At 27.2% G+C, this 22,698-nt stretch overlaps 1 protein-coding gene across 3 annotated transcripts in view; it reads left to right on the plus strand.

Moving 5' to 3' along the window:
* Positions 1-22,698, plus strand: part of LOC107449074 (inactive dipeptidyl peptidase 10-like) — a 516,153-nt gene that overhangs the window by 405,546 nt on the left and 87,909 nt on the right. The window contains exon 1 of one of the 3 annotated variants that reach the window (XM_043048544.2): positions 9,492-9,731. The exons of the other annotated variants lie outside the window; for them this stretch is intronic. Coding sequence (XP_042904478.2) covers positions 9,624-9,731 — 108 coding nt within the window. The 5' untranslated portion in view covers positions 9,492-9,623. Of the gene's footprint in view, positions 1-9,491; positions 9,732-22,698 lie in introns of those variants that run through there. 3 annotated transcript variants of the gene reach the window in all.

Below are 22,698 nucleotides of genomic sequence, written 5' to 3' on the forward strand. Positions count from 1 at the left end.
AATATATATATATATATATATATAATTTAAAGAGTGCAATTTAAGTGTGCATTAGTTTAGAGTGCATTAGATCCTAGAGTTATATGGCGTTTCACTTCACCACTCTAGAGTAAAGTATGCCCCCATTTATGGCATTGAGTAAAATGTTTTACAGGGTTTACTACGTCTAAAATATTTTACAAGGTAATTACAATTGCTAATATTATTAAAATTAATTTAGTTTTATTGACTTACAATTTGATCTAAAATATTAATATTTATTTTTTAAAATATTTTTGAATAAAATATAGTTTTTTAAATTTGCATTTAATTATATTTGTTTTCTTTTCAGGTAAGTTCTGTGTTTGGAAATATTTTAATTGAATCAAACAATATGTAAGTATTTTTAATATCATGCGAAAAAAAGTGATTTGTTTGAGCTGATTTACAAATTAAAGGAATGCATGACCGAAACAAAATCATGAAAAAAAATTATTTTTGCCATCTAGTATTTTTATTATTAAAATAGTTTGTAAATATTTCATAACTATAATTTTGGCAGTTTTGCGTTAGTTTGTAACTAGTTAGATTTATCTGTTATTTTTAGTGCCTTTTTTTTTTTTTTAGTTTGCTAATTGATTCTCAACCTCATTAACACAAGCTTCATATAAGGATTTTAAAGATTTGTTTTAAAAAGACTTTGAAGTAGTTATAAAACGTTTTGTTCTAGTTTGACTGTATAAAAATGCATATTTTGTGGTAAAAAGTGTATCAAAGAAAAGTAATTTAATTCTTCTGCCATCACTGCTAAAACTATGTAAGAAACTGATTTCTGAAGCTTTTCTCCACCGTAAAAGAATTCCAGATTAAATTGTGGTAAAAAATTATTATACCACAATTTGGTGAAATGAAATTATGGAATAAATTTAAAAATTGCGCGAAGCAATATATAAACTTTTTTTTACGAAATTTAATATTAATTTTGAAATATTTAATATAAGAAATTAACAATTTAAGGATTCTTTTAAAGTCAATTCATAAGTTTTAAGTTTGCACAGTTAAAAGAAAAATCTTATGTAGCATTCGAGATTTTCAAAGCAATCATTAAAAAGTTTTTTTCTGCTTACATAACAGGCTCTGACATTAAAAAGCAAAAAAACCTTAAATCATTCTATCTAAATTGTACATATAAAATACGTGTACGCTTTGTACTGTTAATTTTCATTCATTCTCAGGGATTTTTATTAATTGTCAATATCTCTTCATCAAAGATTTTAAACCATATCCTACCAAGCCTCATACAGTAAAATTAAATTTTACATAGATAATTATATAATAAAAATCAATTTAATGGCGTTATTGCAAAAACGATTCGTTAAGAAAACAAGCACATTTTTGAAACTATATTTGTACCAATTCTCTCAAACAATTGCTATTTTGCCAGGTTTACATAATTTTTTGCATGATAACAACAATTCTCTACGCGAAATTGATTTAATTTAACTCGCACTATTTAAAATTTATTAAAGGAAACTAAACATTTTTTTCAGGAAAACAAAAATAATTAACTGTTTATTCCTATTTTAAAATACATTTCGAACTTTTAAGACTCTTATGAAATTTGAAATATAGTTTACTATACTTCTGCTTGAAATTCAAATATTTGTATACTGAATTTTACATCTTATCAATAAGTTTCTCTGGAGAATTTTATCTGGTGCATAAATTTCAAGTAAGAATTCGAAGAACGTGCTAAAGTTTTCGCATTGGAAAGTATGGTTCTCTTATTTACATGATTTTTCTTTATTTTGAAAACAGGATGCAGCTGAAATGCCGCTCTTTTTATTTGCCAATTTCCTACTTTCAAATAGAAAAACTTTCTAAAAGTTTTTTTCACTATTTATTTACAAGTTTTACTTTTAAATACAGTAGAATTCCGAGAATTTAATTTGCTTCAGACGGTATCTTAGAAAGTTCAGAATTTAAATTTGAAGTTTAATAGAAATATAATAAAATTAGAATGAAATGCCTTAAAAATTCTGAGACAGACAAAATCAATAGTTATACGAGTATAACTTTATCACTTTCTATCATTAATAAAATGCGTCTTCTAAGTTTTATTAATATTCAATAAAATATTTTAAGTACATTTTAGAAACATTCCAGGTAAAAGAATACTGCTTAAAATTTTCGTTTAAAATCTTGATTTAATTATTACTATAAATTTACATTATTTTACAAGTTTTAAATTTAAATATAGACTTGCACTGTTAGAATTTTCATTCTAAAAATATGGCAAAATAATTGGCAGCAATCTGCCCATGCAATTAATAATAAAGTTTATGGTAAAGTACATTTTTTACCTTTACGGTTATGGAACTGTTTACAACTAGAATGGTTATGAAACCATGAATAAAAAACCATACGTTTTATTAATCATTTACAACTGACAAAAACCATGAAAAAAGAATTTCACTGGACATTGGAGATAGGCTTTTCGTTAGGTTCTGAGCAATAGCGAGTGCAAAACAGAAATCATAGTGACACTGGAATTTCATATTTTCTCCTCATGCTGAAAAGAGAATGGAAGAAATATTGTGGCGTCATTCCCATCAATATTGTGAACTCGAACCTCCATCCTGTCGGTCCTGAGATTGACAGATTAGAGCTCTCGGCTATAACATGTTTCCTGCTGCGAGGAGCTAAGTTTCTATATTAGGTGGGCTTAGTGCGATAAAATTCTGGTTGTAAAACAGCATTAGGTGAAAAAAGTCATTAAACAGGTTTTTTTCACAATTTATTGCTTCAATTCCATATTATTTATGGTTATTTGACTACTTTGTTTGAATATGGTAAAATAACAATTAAATAAATTGGTATTACCCTTTTTTCCAAGACATTACTAACAGTGTATAAGTGTTTAGTTTTCTAATATTGTTATCATAAATATTGCATAGAATTAAATTCGAAGGTTTAAGAGAAAATAATAAAATAAGAACAAAGTGCGTTTATAATTTTAAAGGGTAAGTATTTGTGTAATAAATGTATTAATTATAAAACTTTCTACCATAAACAAAATTTGTCTACCATTGCTTTATAATTATTTAATAGTCTATTTTAGAGATTTTTACATCACAAGAATGCCGCTTAAATTTTCACTTAAAATACTAGTTAAATTAATAATGTAATTTTACATATTTAACCAAGTTTGAATTTTAAGTGCAGTAAACTTCTAGAAATCTAGTTTGCTACGATGGAATCTTAATAATAGTTTGGATGTAAAGTTTAAGATTTAAAAGGAAATATTAGTATAAGAATTAAGTGTCTTTATAATTCTGAGGCAAAAGCATTACTTGAATATATGTAATGCTATGTTCATAACTGAAATATTAACATATTAGAGATATTTGCAACGTAAGAAAGCAGTTTTAAGTTCCCTTTAAAATCTCTATTTTTATATTTTTTAAAAAAGATTTTATTGCGGCTTACTTCATTTTTGGATGAGTATTACAATGTAAAAATAACAGATCAAATTCCGATAAAAAATACTAGCACTCTGGGAGTTGGTGCTTATTTTCGTGAAATCCAATTTTTCCGAAACATATCATGGAACAAAAAATCTGATACACCATAACCTTTACAGTAATAATTTCCGTAAAATCATTGAATCATTCTAATTAAATAAATATTACTGTAATAATTACGGTATAATATCTTACGATAAAAAGCGATTTTACGGTACTGTGAAGTTTACGGAAGATTCACCCAAAGAGTTAGTCTTAATATCGTAATTCGATCCAGAATTTTCTACAGTGTTGAATAAGCATTAAAAAATCATTAACATGTAGAAAATCACAATCTCCATGCATTCTAATCATGAAAATTCAGAAACTTTATACATTAGATAGAAACTTCTTGCATTAACACGTAAAAAAAAATCATAATTTTTATGGTTTAGATATAGAGAAAATAATAATTTTTATGGATTAATTAAACACAATTTTATGGCATAGTGAGATATAAAATCATAATTTTTATGCTTTAGTTACGTAAAAAATCGTTATCTTCACACATTACGCATCTCGAAAAATCATCGTTTTTGTGAATTACTAGCTCAGAAGTTCATAGCCATCGGGTCCCGCAGTAACACACGGTTCCCAGTAGAACATCGAAGTCAAGCATCACTGGCTGTGGTCAGTAAGCGGGTGGGTGACCACTTTGACCAGTCTTAGTAGAGACCGAGGGTGCATGGTATTGGTCCTCGTTAAACTGTTCTACCGTAAAGTGCTCGGCTTCGCTCGCAGGTCGTCGGGCTACCAAATCAGTGGAGCCATCTCCTCAGCTGAAGACCAAAATTGCGAAGGGCATGTCTGCGACTCATCCTTAGAGATATTTCCCAGACTGTCGCCAATAGCCCATTACGCAGCTCTAGTGCGACGTAAATACAATACCTATAATAATAAATGCGACGTAAATACAGTACCTTTGTCTAAGCTAAGAACTCCTCCCTCCACAAAGTCTGAGGCCGTCTGGTGCTATGGAAACAAGAATGGCGAATTTTAGTGAGGGCAGCTAAACTCTAGGACTAACACAATGCACCGAAAAAAGAGATTCCCTTTCTCCCGCCGGCCTGAGCCGAAACCACTCCAAAACATTGACTCCTCACCCCTACTTGAAATAGTCATACCTCGTAACCATAGTCACCGCCACAGGCCCAGACGAATGTCTGGAGGAGTTCTTATTTTAGACAAACTATACCTACCTACCTATCATAGCTATCGGGCATTAGTAAATTATAATCTTAATAGTACATTTAGGAATTTTTATGAATTATTTATCTGCTGTACTGCATAGAAGGCTTTTAGGCTTCCCGTAAATAAGAAGAATAAGGTCATTAAACTGATATATATATAATTTTGTTTTAAGAAAAAAAGAGATAAGTTAAAATCAGTCAACTTTACTGAAGCACAGTTACTGAATTTAAATTTCAATATCCGATATGAATCAGAATTTAATTTATTTTCAGTTACTTCATATATTTAGTTCATATATTATCTGTTATATTTAGTTCATTATTATAACACTTTACAGATAATCACCCGTATTGATATGCCTTCTTTTAAACAGCTGCTATCCTTATGCATGAATATCATTTTCTTGGCTTATTTTTGACGGTTTTGTCGATAGCAGACACAAGTTGTTAGCGGAAAGATGACATTAATTCGATAAACATGGACATTGTGGTGATAGGTTCGTCGCTCATCGTAAAATCAAGTTTATTTCATATTGTTATCTGTTTGTCTTTAATCAATTGTGTTTTTACTTATTTTTGAAGTGAACTGAAATAAGAGTTCTGACGTCATCATATTTGAATTGTATAAATACCAGCACGCACATGACAGCCTGTCAGTAATTTCTCCCATCACTTGCCGTGATGATGTTCTTGTAATTCAAACCAACTTGTATATAAATGTAAATAAAATATTAGTATCTCAAAGGAGCTATCTTCGCTTACCTCAACATTATCGGATAAATTTATTGAATCGGAAAGATATTCTCGAGAATTTGACACTTTTGCACTTCCTTATGGAAGTTTATTTTTAGTAATAATTTTATTTTGTTCTTAATGAAAATAATTTGTTTGCTAGTATTTTATAACCTTAATAAAGGTTATAAGTTAAATTTATAACTACAGAAAAGAGTATAATTAAAAAAGGAACAGAAATAGTAGAAAAAACATTTTTTCACCCAGAAAAATAAATTTATTTTATATTTTATGTGAAATACATATGCTTCATAATGGGAAATATATTTTCTGCTTCATTTAAATGATTTAATTTCTTTTAAATTTATAGAGTACAAAAAAATTAATATGGTCCTTATCTTGCCGACACTACAGCCATTACATAGGCTACCAGATTTTGGAATATTTTTTGTTGTTGGTTGCTTTCCTTTTGTAATTAGTAATTTAAAGTAGGCTGTCTTTTATGGGCTTTTCCCATCTAGCTCTTCAACTTCACGTTTTACACATTCTTCCGAATACCTTCTTCATTAAGATATGCCCAAATATCGCATTCTTGTTGCTATATATATTTCTCTTTCTTATTTTGTATTCATATAGCCAAAGCAGGATATATCAATACAATAGTGAGAGGACCTGATTCGTATATATAATTTTATGAAGTAAAAATATCATAAAAAATTAATAAAAAACATCTAAGTAAAACCCAAATAGGAATATATAAAGCAAAAAGAGAGAAAGATATCATGTACTTAAAAATAACTTGAAAAATTGCTTTAAAAATGTTTTCGTAATTAAGTAGTCAGATTACAACACATGAAATTAAAGCGTAAATAGAGGGTAGCGCAATCTATTTTAAAGGATATGATGAATCTAGATAACTAAAACTTTTTGATAAATTTTGTAAAAAGAAAACTTTAAACTATCTGGATTAATATTTTTGTCGAGTGCAATTTCCTTTTCGGGTGAACTTTTGGAGGACTATAGTATACTCCTACAAGGCTCATTACTGTAAGCTTCCACAAATGAAAATAGCATTTTTTAAAAGAGCGAAATTTAAAACTGTTCACCAAAGAAATAACACAATTGTTTTGAATTTGCAACACAATACTTCAAGGTGCAGGTAGTAGAAGTTACAATAGTTTACCAATACAGTTTAATTAGGGAATTCTGGGCAATTATTTTTTGCTACATGCACCTGTTTTTAGAAATCGGTTAGAAAGCAATTTAAACATCCCTGAACCACATTTTTAAAACTTGTTGTTGTGAACTATAAAAAATACAATATATTACCGGAATCAATTACAGTTCTAAAATAAATTGTATCCAATGTTATATAATGTCTGAATTCCATTCCTATCTGGCTAATTATGGACGTTTTCGCAGTTCTCTATTACATTTAAGAACACAGGTATAGAGATAAGCTATCTTTAGGAAAATCTTCCCCGAAAGCAAATTTATTTATATTATCGACTACTTTTGCCGATTGAGTTGGGTTAAGATTACAAAATTATCCAAATAGAATTAATTTTCTCTAATATTTCTGCATATATAAGCATTTCATCTTGAGTGCTAAAATAAAACCTTTCCCATCTGGCTAATTATGGACGTTTTCGCATTTTCTATTACATTTAAGAACACAGGTATAGAAATGAGCTATCTTTGGGAAAATCTTCCACGAAAGCAAATTTATTTATATTATCCACTACTTTTGCCCGTTGAGTTGGGTTAAGATTACAAAATTATCCAAATAGAATTAATTTTCTCTAATATTTCTGCATATATAAGCATTTCATCTTGAGTGCTAAAATAAAACCTTTCCCATCTGGATAATTATGGACGTTTTCGCATTTTCTATTACATTTAAGAACACAGGTATAGAAATGAGCTATCTTTGGGAAAATCTTCCCCGAAAGCAAATTTATTTATATTATCGACTACTTTTGCCGATTGAGTTGGGTTAAGATTACAAAATTATCGAAATAGAATTAATTTTCTCTAATATTTCTGCATATATAAGCATTTCATCTTGAGTGCTAAAATAAAACCTTTCCCATCTGGCTAATTATGGATGTTTTCGCATTTTCTATTACATTTAAGAACACAGGTATAGAAGTGATTTATCTTTGGGAAAATCTTCCACGAAAGCAAATTTATTTATATTATCGACTACTTTTGCCCGTTGAGTTGGGTTAAAGTTACAAGGTTATTCAAATGGAATTGATTTTCTCAAATTTTTCTGCATAGATAAGCTATTTATCTTCGGCGCTAAAATAAAACCGGTTTTCACACACTGTTTTAGATATATTTGAGAGATTTAGTCAGAATAATAGCCAAAAATGATTTTTAAAAAAAGTGAATTTAATATATATTATCTTCAAATTGTTTCGTGCCGATTGCAACGGTAATGTTTCAGTTCACTTCAGTTGAAAGAAATAAACCATTTGTCATTTTGGAAATTATTTAGGCAATCCAAGGCATGTTTTACGCAGTCTTTTAGCACTAATATCTATACTTATAAAATTAGTGAGCAGTAATTCTGTAACACTTTCAAATTACTGTAATATTACGGTAACATCGTTTATCGGAAGCGAATTCTACGTTATACAAACTACTTTTATTTGACTATCTTTAAAACAGCAAAGTAGTAAAACTTACAGTATATTATCTTTTATTATTTTTTTAATAGTACTTTGATTTTGAAACATGGATGCTATCTTTAATTACAATTACAATTAATTTTATTCTGATTCCTTTAATTCAGTTCCAACACTCAGATGTGACACATCAGCTTTTAAATTCCTATTTTAAAGGAAACCAAACAGTATTACGTTGTTTCTACTTGTAAAAGGTATGTTTGAACATAAAAGAGAAATATTAGAATATTGGAGAATAATTGGTATATCTTACATACTTTTATTCACTTATATTGTATATTCCATTAGTAGAAAATACCAATATAGTAGAACCAATTAGTAGAAATGCATTTAATACTAGGCGTATTGCTGTTTTCAATAACATAACAAAGTTGCTGCCCGAGTAACATTGAAATACATTTCCGGTAGTTTTAATTTATGTATGCGAATATTGCTTAAAGAAAAACACTTTTCTAATATCTGTTAGCGTGCAAAATGAGCACTGCTTATGAAGGGAGCAGAAAAGAGAAGTGAAAGTTGTTTCAGCGGTTGATCTGCGGCTATGGTAGGCCAGTAGGCTAATCAGGCTATGGTAGATCGTAGCTGTATTAAAATTTCGTTGAAGATAATAAGGTTAGTACTTGTATTGGTTAGTTCGCAATTAAACTTTCAAAAATCTTGTTATTTCAAAATTCATTTACAAGGAGCTTTACTTTGACTATAAATGATCAGATTATAAATAATTGGTGAAATCCAAATAAAAAATCAAAGAATCTGAGAAAGTAGTAATTTGTCTGGGAATGTCTGGGAAAGTAGTAATTTGTTAGAATAAGTTTTGTTTAAAACAACCTTCTTTTTCAAAGAAAAAAAAATTAGGTATCGTCTTTTTTATTGTGGCACCTTCCGAAACTGAATGTTCTTTCTAAGAAAAAAATGTTCCTCTAACTGAATAAAATTCTATTAAAAAAAGACAATTTACAATTTAAGTCATTGCCCTAGAAGAAAAGAAATTTGCCAAAATCTTTTTTTATCTATTTGTTGGCAAATGAAAAAGGTGAAAAAAATCCTTCTCCAAGAAGAAGATGAGAAACATCAATCTCGCATGCAACAGTAGCACAGCTGAAAATAAAAGAGAAAGATAGCCCTTCATTCCACCCCATCCTTAACCCCATCCACACTTGTTACATCCACCAATCAGCATTCCCATCCCAGAATGCTCTACGACCCCCTCTTCTTCACACCCAAACCTTTCTACCACCGTTTGAGTGTGGATCAGATGGCTTGCAGCTCGCAGGCAAGAATCTTGAAACCGCGTGTTTTGAGACTGCTGGCTGGTATTTTCTTCTTGCATTGGATAATTGGAAATGTATTTGTGTTCAGTTAAAATCATCAGAGGATAATTTGCATTTCATAGCATTAGTGAACTATAGAGCGTCTGCCGGGTTAGTTTAGTTTTAGAAAAAAAACAATCTGGGGAGTGATTATAAATGGCTTTGGAGGAAAAAAGTGGTTCTGCTACAGTTAACGTGGCTAATTCTGAAGAGCCTCAGCCTATAAAACCCCAAACAAATCAATTGGAAAAACCTCCACCTGAGGTAAATGCATGTATTTCCCTCCCACGAAGTTTTGATAATTTTATTTAAATGTATATTGAATAGTTAAAAACAATAATTTTGAAATGCTGCTATTCGAATTTTTACATGCTATTATTGGGTTTTTGAAACGCTTGGGATAAGTCAAGATCTTCTTTAAAAAAAGATCTGGGGAAAAGGTTAAAAGTGGCTTTAGATGAAAAAAGGTGGCTCTACTACGGGTACCGACAACTTCATTTGAATGTATATTCAGTAATTAACTAATTACAAATAATACTTTTTAAATCCTATTTTTTAAATTTTTCCACGATCTGTATGATACTGAAAAATTTTTTTGTAGATATTCTACGTATCGACCTTGTAGTACTTCCAAGCACGTAGTTTGTATGCTTATATAACTTAATCTGAATGTATATTGAATAATCAGTTGATCACAAACAATACCTTTTAAATCTAGTTTTTGTGATTTTTTCCCCACCATTTATATGATACTAAACATTTTTCTGTTAATATTATTTTTGATAATATTATTATTAAAAGTTATTAATGAGTTTTTTTTTAACTAAGCAGATAAATTTTTTTAAGATAAGTAGAAACATTTTCTATAAATATTCTACGTATAAATCACGTAGTTTTTCCAAGCAAGAAGTTTGTTTATGAAACTTCATTTGCATACATATTGAATAGTTGATTAATCATAGACAATATTTTTTAAGTCCTGTTATTGGGATTTTTTTCACCATCTATATGATACTAAAAAAAATTCTGTAAATATTAATTTAAACGTTAGTTATATTATTAAAAGAAATTTAGTAGCAATAAGGATAAACTTATGCTTTTTGATAAAATAGTGAGGCAAATGAAAGTCGGAGACAGTGAAAATGCATTTTTTTAGAAAGTCCATTGTATTTTCAATGAAAGTAATATTTTCCTAATGCAAAAACTATTTCAACCTGTTAATTAGGTAATGGTGTAACGTTTGATTATTATTTGATCATCGATCATTTTATAACCAAATAGAGGTGTTTGTTATAGTATTTTTTATCTCTTATCACTTCCATGAGAAAAAAGTTTTCTAATTACATATTTTATTAGTTGATAAAAGCACTGAAAAGTTAAATTTACGATATTGGTCTATACAATTAGCTACCCATTATTGGACAAGAGCAATTGGAACAGTTGCTTTTATACAAATAGTAAAATATTTTTTTTAATTACTCAAGGAATGAAGATGCTTATAATTGAAGTCATAAATAAATATGTAACTTAAATTTAAAAAAAAACTAAATGAACATTCACATCAATATATACGTTGATGTTGATATTTCCACACTGTGAAAAATTTGGGATCAAAATGTGGTAAAAAGTACTGGTATCCTGAATGCAGCATCCCTAGAATCCATTTTTACCCTAAACATTTAAACCGTAATTTTTGCAGATACTTTTATTTAATTTCAGTGATTCCGTAACATTGCAGTATATTTTTCTGTAAAAATTATGGTAAACATAAATTTTTGTTCCATAAAATTTTAACGAAATTTTATAAGGCATTTTTTGAAGTGCATTAGAAAATTATTATAATACAAATTATTAATAATTATAAAAAATAATTGCAAATAATTATAATAAATAATAATAATAATTTTTTATCGTTTCAAAGATTCTTTTTGGTATCCTACGCAATAATACATATAATTTTGCAAAACTATATATTTATGTAAAATATAAATTTATAGCTATACAGTTTAAATTTTTTTCAAAATATATTTCAGAATTATTTTCAAGATATAGTCTAAATTATTTTGAGAATGTTGTGGGTATAATAAAATTCTTTAAATGTTTTTTTTTACCAATATGCTTAAATAAGTTCAGAGATTGAATTGTATAATTTTTTACGCAAATATTCTCAATTTAAAATCCTAATTTTATTTGATTTGTGTTTCTTGGAAAATGTTGTGTTTCTTGATTTCATACTGTTGGATTTAAAATAATGGTAAAATGATCTGTCTATCATTCCGATTAACCGAAAAGTTAACGGTAAAGAACATTTTTTACCTTTAAGTTTTCGAAACCGTTTAAAACTAGCATGGTTATAAAACCATAAATACAAAACTATACGGTGTTTTAACCATTTACAACTAGCAGTGTTTCAAAACAACAAAAAGAATTTTAACTGGGCATTGGAAAGTGAAGGACATCTCTTCATGTGAGGAAATATTCTGGTGTACAAGCTGGGGCTCGAACCCCAGTTTTGTCGGTCACAAGACTGGCAGATCAGCCCTCTCAGCTATAATATGAACTCACTAGTAAGGAACTAATGGGCTTTATTAGGTTAGCTTAGTTGGTGCAATGAAATTCTAGTTATTTAACCGTGTTAAGTAAATTCAGTTAATAAACGGTTCTTCTCATAATTAACAGTTTGATTACCATCTAATTTATGGTTATTGGACTATTTTGTTTATATATGATAAAATACCAATCGAATAAATTGTTATTTACTCATTTTTTTCTGAAAAATTTCTAACAGTTTAAATTTAGACACTCTTTTAGAAATATTTTATTATTCAACTAATATGCAAAGGCAGTTAGCTGGTTTGCCTTTTAAAATATCTGATGTTTTGAGTGAAGTTTCATTCGTTGTTATTGATCCGAGAACATTTTACTCATGCAGGGTGTTTCGTAATGATTCATTTGATCAAAAATGTTAATGTCCTTTACAAAAATGAATCTAATAAACTATGCAAGTTAAAGGTCCGAAACTAATGTTCAAGAGAGAAAAAAAACACTGTTTAAATTAGGAAAATTACAGTTTTATAAAGCTGATGTACTAACCAATAATAACTGTTTAATTGCGAAGAGAAGCATAGATGGTCTTAAGGACGATTATTTGAAACACCTTCAAGTTTCAACCTGCAATAAAACTGGTTTTATGCTCTGAACATACACCATCCAAAGTTTGTCAGATTTTGATAGCGTTTTTGTGTTTTCCATCCATTTGAGACAAGTGAATAGCTTTTTCTTCACTTTTGGTAAGGATTCTAAAAGTGCTCATTAGGGGTTGACTTTTTGTTGCACAATGTGAGCTTAAAGTTACTTTTTATAAGCATCCACAAAGGGATAAGGGTTAAATTGGAATAATTTCTTTGTAATTCATTAAAATACAGATATGTAAAACAAATTGCATTGCATGAAAAATATGAGTTATTTAATTGAGTCTCATGGAAGGCTCAGAAAATTTACTTTATCATTTGTATTGAAGGACTGTCTAAAGCAAAAACATAGTTTTGGATAAAGGTTTCGAAATTAAGTTTATTATAAATTTAGAATCCCTATACTTTTAGCTTTTTAAAAGTACTTTACTTTGTTTGCACTCTTATTATTTATAACATTATAGCAGTTTTTGTGCAAGGTGATAACAGTGGATAAGCCAGTGATCTAAGTATTTAAATGCGTTTATCTCAAAATAAGGTTTTTTCACATTTTAACTCCACCTTAAACACGATATTTTGTGTTTTTTTTTTAAATAATTGTCCACAATTTTTCATGAGTATTGATAATAATAGCAAGCATGTTTTGAGCTACAGACTAAGAGAAAAGGCAAAATTTCATATTTTGTACAGGTTTTTTCACAAAGACTACTGAGGTATTTTCTAAAAATGTGCTTCTTTAACTACGTTGATCCCTAACTCAGTATATCCACTTGCTTTTAAGATAATAGTTCAAAATATAGTTAATAGTTTTTTAAATAAAATCCTTAACGAATTTTTTTTTTCTTTAGGGCGATAAATTATCTTTTTACAGTGCTTACCACACATGAAACAAACGCCTTATTTTTAAATGAAAATGCCATTTAAAAAAATTAATTAAAAATATTTTTGCTAGTTTTATTAGTTTTACACATAATAAAAAATATAAACTAGTTTTTTTAAGATTTTTATAATATTTAAAAAAAGTTGTTGAAACTAGTCCGATGCCTTAATGTAGTTTCATCAGCTTTTGAAATTCAACAATGATTTTAATGTGACTAATGATTATATTTGTATTGATTTTTTTTTCAAAAATTTATATTATTCTAAAATCGACATTTTAAAGAAATTAACTATATTTTACAATGTACTCAGTGTTAAAAAATAATTTTAAGCACAAAAATATTGCTTTGAAATGCCTTACCCGAAAATATAAAACCGGGCTTCGATGTGAATTCATGTCAATATTTAAATGCATGATCAGAGATGGCGAACAGACGAATCATCGGGAACAGAGATTTTTCATTTTATTATCTATTGAGATTTTGTTTATGAACAGAGAAAATTATATTCTGGAGATATATCACATATTCAGATATTAAATGTAACACTAGAGAAAATGAAAATAAAACATTGTTCTTGGTTGGGGAAATCAGCGTGAAATGATTGCTTATAGAATTTAAGAAATTATTTCAAGATTAATTTTATATGCGCATTATTTCTATTGGTTCATTTTGTTCGTAAGAAAACGCAAAATTACAATTGTCTAAATCTTAATCACAATCTCAAGGTAAGTATAAAAGTCAAAATGGAAATTATTACCATTAAAGGGGTTAAATGGGGGCAAAACTTTTTATCTCAGATATCTCCTCAACAGAAAAGGAATTTTCAATCTAAATCCATTTTTTAAATTAACAAATTTTTTTCATAAAAAGGTTTTTTTTTGTAAATAGTTTACATTTTTACAAAAAGTTAATACTACGTACAAAAATGTTAGGCTTGATTCTCGTCAAAATTTCTTTCATTAATAGAAATCTATTTTAAAAGGAGATCAAAGCTTAAGACATGCTTAAAAATAAGGGACTTTTTTGTTATTTAATAAAGCTGTATTTTAAATGGTGAATAATTATATTATTACCTTATTAAAGAGAGGAGAAAATAGTAGGTTTTATTTTATTTTCTCACATAAGTTCAAATGAACTTGAAGGCTAATTTTCTCATCACACATTTCACATTTTTATTTCCATATTTAAAATAATGCAACTCAAGCTAAACATATTTAAAAGGACTAAGTAAAATTTAAAATATATTTTTTAACTCTTATTATTTAATATAAAATGTGTAAAGAAATCTCTAATATTTAAATTTATTATTAAATAAAACTGCTTTATTTCTTTTTTTCAAAAAAAGGTTCGATTGATTATTTTGTTTCCCTTAAATCAAAAATTTGTGTGCATAAAGCTGATTTTTAACAAAATAAAAAAAGAATGTACAATACGTATTTTTATAAATATCCTTTTTTTATGCCTAAAATATTAAGAGACAAGATCGAGTTTTTGAACATGAGTGTTTACCAGAAAAGGACCTTTCAAATAAGTTTTGTAAAGATTTCTTGGAGGAAACAAAATCAGTTTTTATAACTCTTTCAAATTATATAAACAGAACAATAAATGAGATTTTTAAATATTCTATACGAGTTAGTCAAATTTGAATTTATTTTATGAATTCAGAAAATAAATGTTATGTTTAGCAGTAAATACACTTTCATTCCTATTCATAATTTGGTCAAATATAAAACCAAACCACGGTATTACTTTAATTATTTTCTTTTTACTTTTTTTTAATTAATTGCTTGAAACAGCATATTTTTAAAAGTATAAACTTATAAAATTTTATTTAAAATAATAACATGTTTCCCTTGTAAAATGATTTTATTAATTAAAAATAGAATAAGAAAATTCGGTGAAGAGAAACTTTTAAGCTCCGATTAACTTAATTATAATTAATTTTCTAATTGGTGGGATCATATATCTTTAAACAATAGAAATCCGGAGCAACCTTAATGTGAATAAGCCCACTCGCTGAGGAATTCTTTTGATCTTAGAAAAGCATGCTAAAACGATTTCAATCATTTCAACTGCACGCAATGTTCATCTTGTTCTCAAAAGTTCTGATGTTTTCCAACTGTATTTCGGAATGGCTTTGCTTACGAAAATTCCAAAGATTTACTATGCTTTTATTTAGTTCTTAAAATTTATTCATACCGAGAAAGAGCTTTATATTCATTAAATGTTTCAAAAGCAAGAGGTTGCGATGCTTATTTCGTAATGTGAAATTTATTTTAATTTATGCATTGCAATAGTTTTGAATATGACTTATAATAAAAAAATATATATTATTTTTATTTTTATTGCAATTACCTTTTATAATGAATTTAGCTTCAATGGAAATTATTTTCAAGAAATTTATACTATCCAATATCTTTCAAACGATCATTTAAAGTTATATAGATTTGTTCGATTTGAGAAAGCGTTGTGGTCTTACTCTTAACATCTTAGCATCCGTGAAGGTCCTAGGATGAACATCTTAAGTCCTTAAGACAGGGTATGAACTTTAGCTGAGAGGTGTAGAATATACTGGTCAAAAGCATAAACAGCTGAACGGTAATTCGAATCACAGCGTTAACAGAACAATATTTCCTTCATTCCTTCTACAGATGAAGAGTACACTGCCCTGCACTCTATTTTCATCAGCATTAAATATTTCTGAATCAGGAGGATGCAATATTTACTTTGTGCTATGAAACGTCTGTTATAAATTTCTACATTTCAATAATTTTTAAATTAAAGTGAAATCGACACATTTACTTTATTATTTTTATAAAACTAGCTGTATTTAACAAAATCATTTGCATTAAAAAGATGACTTACACCAACAACCAAACGAAGAAAACATTCTGGAAAAATTACCATACTGTACGTTGAGGACATTTTTGGTAAGATAAAACTACATAACTCTAGATAAAAAAATCGAAGTATATGGTGCTTAAATCATTCATTTGGTAATTTTTCCGTTTACATGGAGCAGAAAATTTACAGAAAATTTTGGTTTACAAAACTATAGGTATTTTTGCCCCACATTTGGTTGAACATGCAAAACCAAAGAGGAAATTTCACGGAATGAATATTTTTTGTGCCATGTTCATGTTCTAAGGCCTCATGATTAAATTACCAAATTTTTCCATTAAATTACCAATTTAAATTTTAGCACATATTATAAAATCATATTTTATTGTTAATTTTACTAAACTCTTAGCAAAACGTTTCGGTAAATATTATTAAGCTTTATGGTTCTCCCACAGAACCAAAAAAGAAAATTTCAACAAATTCCTGTAGTTTGGACCATACTTATTTTTTCAAATTGGATGCGAGTTACTCTTTAGATATTAAAATTGTTTGACTTGGTAAAAATTGCAGTTAAACTTTTTGGGGGGCAAAAATTGATATTTTATTTTCAAACTTTGAACGTATTTATTTTCGTTAACTTTATTTTAGTTTCCTCTTTTGTTTTTGAAATTTCTAACTTCATTTTTTGATTAATTCATTTTTTGATTCGGTTTGGAAGCCGTTCATTCTCTATGCCTCGTTTGATTTGCTAGCAACTGGCCTCTTAATGTACTTTATACATAAGCTTTCAAGATTATAAGCTTAATACATGTGTCCTTAATGCATAGCAATAATGAAAAATTAATTTATTTGCTGTAATATTTTGATAATTTAGTTCTTAGGTTATATATATATATATATATATATATATAACCTTTTCTAGCTATTTTATCTCAAAAAACGGACTGTTTGATATATTATTCATTTCAAAAACNTAGAGATACTTATATATATATATATATATATATTCTGAGAAGGAATTTTAAGTTCATTAAATATTGAAATAGCAATTAGTAATTTTTGTTCTGTATTATGACACATTTTTCTTAAAATTTATACCTTCCATAGCTGTAGGAATTATTGTGTTTGATAAAATCATTTATTTATTTCACCGTTTGAAATGAAATTGGCTAATAGAAATAAATTTTATTTTAAACTTTATACATTGCAATCATGCTTGAATTAGATATACTTTGCAATGCTTTATAAATTATATTAAGTTCTAGGGATTTATTATTTTTCGGAGAGATTATTTTGTTCATTAAATGTTTCATAAACAGGAGTTTACAATGTTTGTTTATTATGGATTAGTTTGTTTATTTATGCAAGTAAAACTTCAGGTTCAGTTTGTGATAGAGTGTGATAAAAAATATATTTATTATCCGTAATGTAGATAACTTGCGAAATTAAATTTATATCATTTATCATTTCAGCGATAGTTAGATAAATTTTTGTTATGCAGATTTTTTTAGTTCCTACATTTAACTATATCAGATGGATTTTGAAAGATATAGTGAGCCAAAGAAAAAAAACTGACCTCCATGAATAACTTTTGATCTAATGATGGCATCTTCACGATCTAGGACAAAATATTAATGACTCGAGTTGTGATTTCAAGTATGTGAATTAATAAGTGCATACTATACTTTTAGTTACGAAATCAGACACAAAAACGTACTTTCTCTGAATAAACAAACCTGTTTTTCGACGGAATTGGATTTTTGACTCTGAAAGTGTAGGGGGGGGGGAACCACAATTTGTGAAATATATATTTCATATGGTCATATATATTTCATATGGACCGTATGGTCCCAATTGTTTGGAATAAAGAAAGTGTTCCAAAAATTGGACTCCATAACGTTAATTTTACTTTTTGTCCATTTCGCTGTATTTCGAGGACTTATTAAGCGAATCAAAATCTTTTCCCACAGTTATAAAATTCGTTTATCAAAAGATAATTCCAGACAAGAAATAATTTTTATTATTTTTTTCTAATAATGGACGAAAAGATTTTGAATTGTAAGTTATAAATTCTTCTGCATCATTTAAAATATGTAATTTTATATGACAAAATACGAAATTGGAGCAAATTTTCGAGATTACGACTACCCCCTATAATCTGAATTCGTCAATAAAAGGTATGTTTATTCAGAGAAAGTACGTTCGGTGTCTGATTTCGTAACTTAAAATACCGTCCGAAATTATTAATTTGCATATTTTAAGTCACCCCCTCGGGCCATCAGATTGAGTCCTAGAAATTGAAGATTTGATCATTAGATCAAAAGTAACTCAGGATGGTTTTTTTGGTGCACTGTACATATAAAAAAGGAATATATTTTGTAGAGCATCGAATTTCATAATAACTTCCTATTATTCCCTATTAGGGAGAAAATAAGCTTAAATTAATTCCTTCAGTAAAAATATAAGCATGAATTAAGTAACAAAAAATACATTCAAATTATTTTTTCATTTATATTCAAACTATTTTATTCAAATTATCTTATTGAATAATTTTATTCAAATATTTTATTAAAATTATTTTTATGTTTCCATTCTATTCATTAAGTTAATAATTTCCATTTATTAATAATATTAGAGTATTTTTTTGTAATAGACAGATTAAAATATCAGCCGTATAAGATATAAAGAATATATTTCGTTCAAAATAGAATTTCAAAATATATATCTATTTTAGTTTGCTGAAAGAAAACATTAACTCAAGCTTATCCTTTATCTAAAGAAATGTGAAATTTTAAAAGAATATATTTAATATGATAAACAAAGTACTTTTTTGTTGTATTTTCTTTCATCTGACTTACCCATGATATTCTTAGATTTAAAAATAAAAACAAACAGGTATTTTGTTAAAAGAAATAGTATATCAAAATACATTTCTAAACTCAATTACTTTTTTACCTCTTAAGAAAAAAATAATCTTAGATTTATCTTTATCTAAGGAAAGTAAATTTAAAAAAAAACATCAAAAATAATGTAAAAAAATACTTTATTCATATTGATTTCTTTTTATATTTCTTTCATCAACGAACCCATAATATATCCCACAAAGCTTATTGCAAGCATTTTTGTAGATCGATAAAAGATGTAGATAACCTCATTTTCTCTTGCCATACCTTTTCGTTATGGGTTCATCAATAAGTAGATCACATATGGTTCTATTTTTCTATTTTCTACGCTCTATTTATGGGATAAGAATAAAGCTTATTTGAAACTGTACTTTTCACAGATTATTTTTCCTTCGAATTTCCAAGATCAGCTGAAAATAGATTTTTCTTCTTTCCTTTTACAACAAATCTTTTAAAATTTTGAAAGTAGCAACCAACTCAGTCAGAAAAATAGAAAACACAGCAGCAGCGAAATAAAAAGATTTTTTCTTTGTTTTGTTAAAGTAAATGATTTTTCTCTTTTTCCAGACCTTTGATATTAATATAAAGTTTCTTAAAATTCGGAAAGATGGTAAGATTTGTTCATATTAAAAATGGATTGCTGTTTTTCAAAAATATGTAAACATTTCTTACTTATATTTTGTTTGTAAACATACTGTGTCAAGCAAAAAGTTTATTTATTTTATCCAATATTTCGCGCTTTTTGCAACGTTTCAAAATTATTATTTATCTTTCTAAATTGTCTAAACTTTATCAGAAACAAGGTTGGTATAAGGAAATATTTTCATAGAATAATATTATGAAGAGAGTACCAGCGTTTTTAAGGAAATATTTTTAAATTCTTTTTTTCTTCAAAAATATGAGACATTTTATCGTATTTCTTCTCATTTTAATTTTTAATTATACTAGTAATTAGATTAGATATATTTTTTCTATTGCAAGTGGTTAAATTTTGTACTTATTGCATGTTGTTTCCATTATCCATAGCTTAAGGTTAATTTTAAATTTGACGGCATTTACCTTCTAACTAATCTACTTTAATTTGCAATAATTTATTGTGAGTTCTTTTACGTTGTTATTTAAAAAAACGTAAAATTAAGTCTTATTAAAATATCAGATTAACATATTTTTGAAAGTTCTTCGCATTAATGAGGGTACTTGTTTCCAAAAATTAATTTAAAGATTTTTAATATAAGATTGAGTGATAGCTCTAAATTTTATATTTATTGTACATATTTTCCTTCATCCAAAGTTAATTTTATCTATGTCACATTTATCTTTCAACGAAATTGCGTAACATATATACAAAATCCAGAACAATTATTATAAATCAATACTTTCTAATAATATTATAAAAGTAAATTATATTTTTGCAAGATAAACATGTTATATACTGTAAAAAAATTCTGGATCATATTACGATATAAAGTACTGACACTTTAAGTACTACAGTATAAAGCAGCAGCATGCGTAAAATCTGTTTACCATAAAATACATTTTTGCTCTAAAATATTATACCGTATATTTTATAGTAATATTTATTATGTAAGAGTGATACAGGGATTTTACAGTAATTATTACTGTAAAAATAATGGTGTATCAGATTTTTTATTCTGTAACACGTTCCGGCAAAAATGGATTGTAGCGCAAAAAGTACGGGCACCCTAATTGCCGATACTTTTCACAGTAAGTTTTACAGCGTACGAATTGCAATCAGATAAATATATTTTGCAAGTTCCTTACGTTATAGTTATTATGTTTAAAAAATACTAAACAAGGAACAGAAAGTTTACTGATTTTTCGAAGAATAATTTAAAAATAGTTTAAACAAAACAGGGATAATACCTTCGTATTCTTTGTATATTGTTCTCTTTCACCGCAAATTTCAAATTATTTTCCTATCAACAAAATTTAATAAATTTTAAAAACACTTAGATAATAATCCTAAGTAAATATTTTTATAACCCTATCATTAAAATAAGATGAAATAAAAGTAATTTTTTAAGTTTTCCAGGTAAGAATTATTGTTATTTTGATAAACGAAAAAAGCAACAACAAGTATTTTTCATATATATGAATAAATTAAAAATAGTGCAGTGAAATCAAAAAAATTTTTTTTAAGAAAAATGCTTCTTCCAGTCATAAACAAAATAAAATACATATTATTTTTTAAAAAGAAGCGGACGCTTTACGCCAATATTGTGCATTGAAACATCATCTTAAATCGATATTTAATGTGTAAAAATTGTCATTTAATATTTATTTAGGAAAAAAAAACATTTTGTAAGAACATTTTTAATAAAAATACATCAGAATCATTCAAGAAATTATTTATCGGGAGTATCATGTAAAATTTAAGAAAAGTAAAGACGAAAGGTTTATACGAAATACAAAAAAAAAGAAAGTATATATAATCGCTAGAGGTTCAGTAATTTTACAAAGTAAAAACCAAAACATTATTTCTCGTCTGCTAGATACTAAGCCTTTTTTTGATGTAAAACCATCGAAGTCATCACATTCGAAGGCACGAGAAATCGAACCAAAGTCAGAACCACGGCAGGTGGACGATCTACCCATCACACCGGCCGGCCAGCAATCTACTTATGGAAAAACAACAACAATAAAGAGAAATATTTGATCACTATTAAACTTCCCTTAAAAAAGGGGAACAAGGGGGAAAAAACAGTATTTTTTCAACTTTTACTATATATCAGTGGAGATAGCTTTTCTCTATTAAAGATAAGTACAATACTGAAAACAATCAATACTAATCTACAAAGGGAATCAATACTAAAAATTATGATTAAAAAAATAATATATAAATAATGAAATATTAAAAAAACTAGGAATTTAATAGACACTCAAAACATCCGAGGAACTTAAAATTATGATGCAATTTAAAAGTCCAAATTACTTATAAAATGTGTTTTTTTTTGCTAAAAAATGCTTCCTAATTTATATGCCAAGAAACTTTTGACGGAAATTATTTAAATTTACGCCCGTATATAATAAGGTAAGCCATATTTAATTTTTATTTAAATATAAAATCCTCTCTCATTAACAACAAATGTTACTAAAAATGTAGTTCTACAATATTACATTCTGAGCTGATTCATACCATTTCGCTATTACGAACTGTGATAATTTAATTACGTAAATTATTTTGAATCAGTGATTAATACTTTAGATTGTGATTAATAAATTATGAATATACAAAATAACCATTTTATAAGAATAGTAAGGATTATAAGAATAGTAAGGATTATAAGAATAGTAAGGATTATAAGAATAATAAGGATTATAAGAATAGTAAGGATTATAAGAATAGTAAGGATTATAATAATTAAACAATATAAATATCGTTTACTTGCTCAGA

This window comes from Parasteatoda tepidariorum, chromosome 6 (assembly GCF_043381705.1).
Source record: "Parasteatoda tepidariorum isolate YZ-2023 chromosome 6, CAS_Ptep_4.0, whole genome shotgun sequence".
NCBI lineage: Eukaryota > Metazoa > Arthropoda > Arachnida > Araneae > Theridiidae > Parasteatoda > Parasteatoda tepidariorum.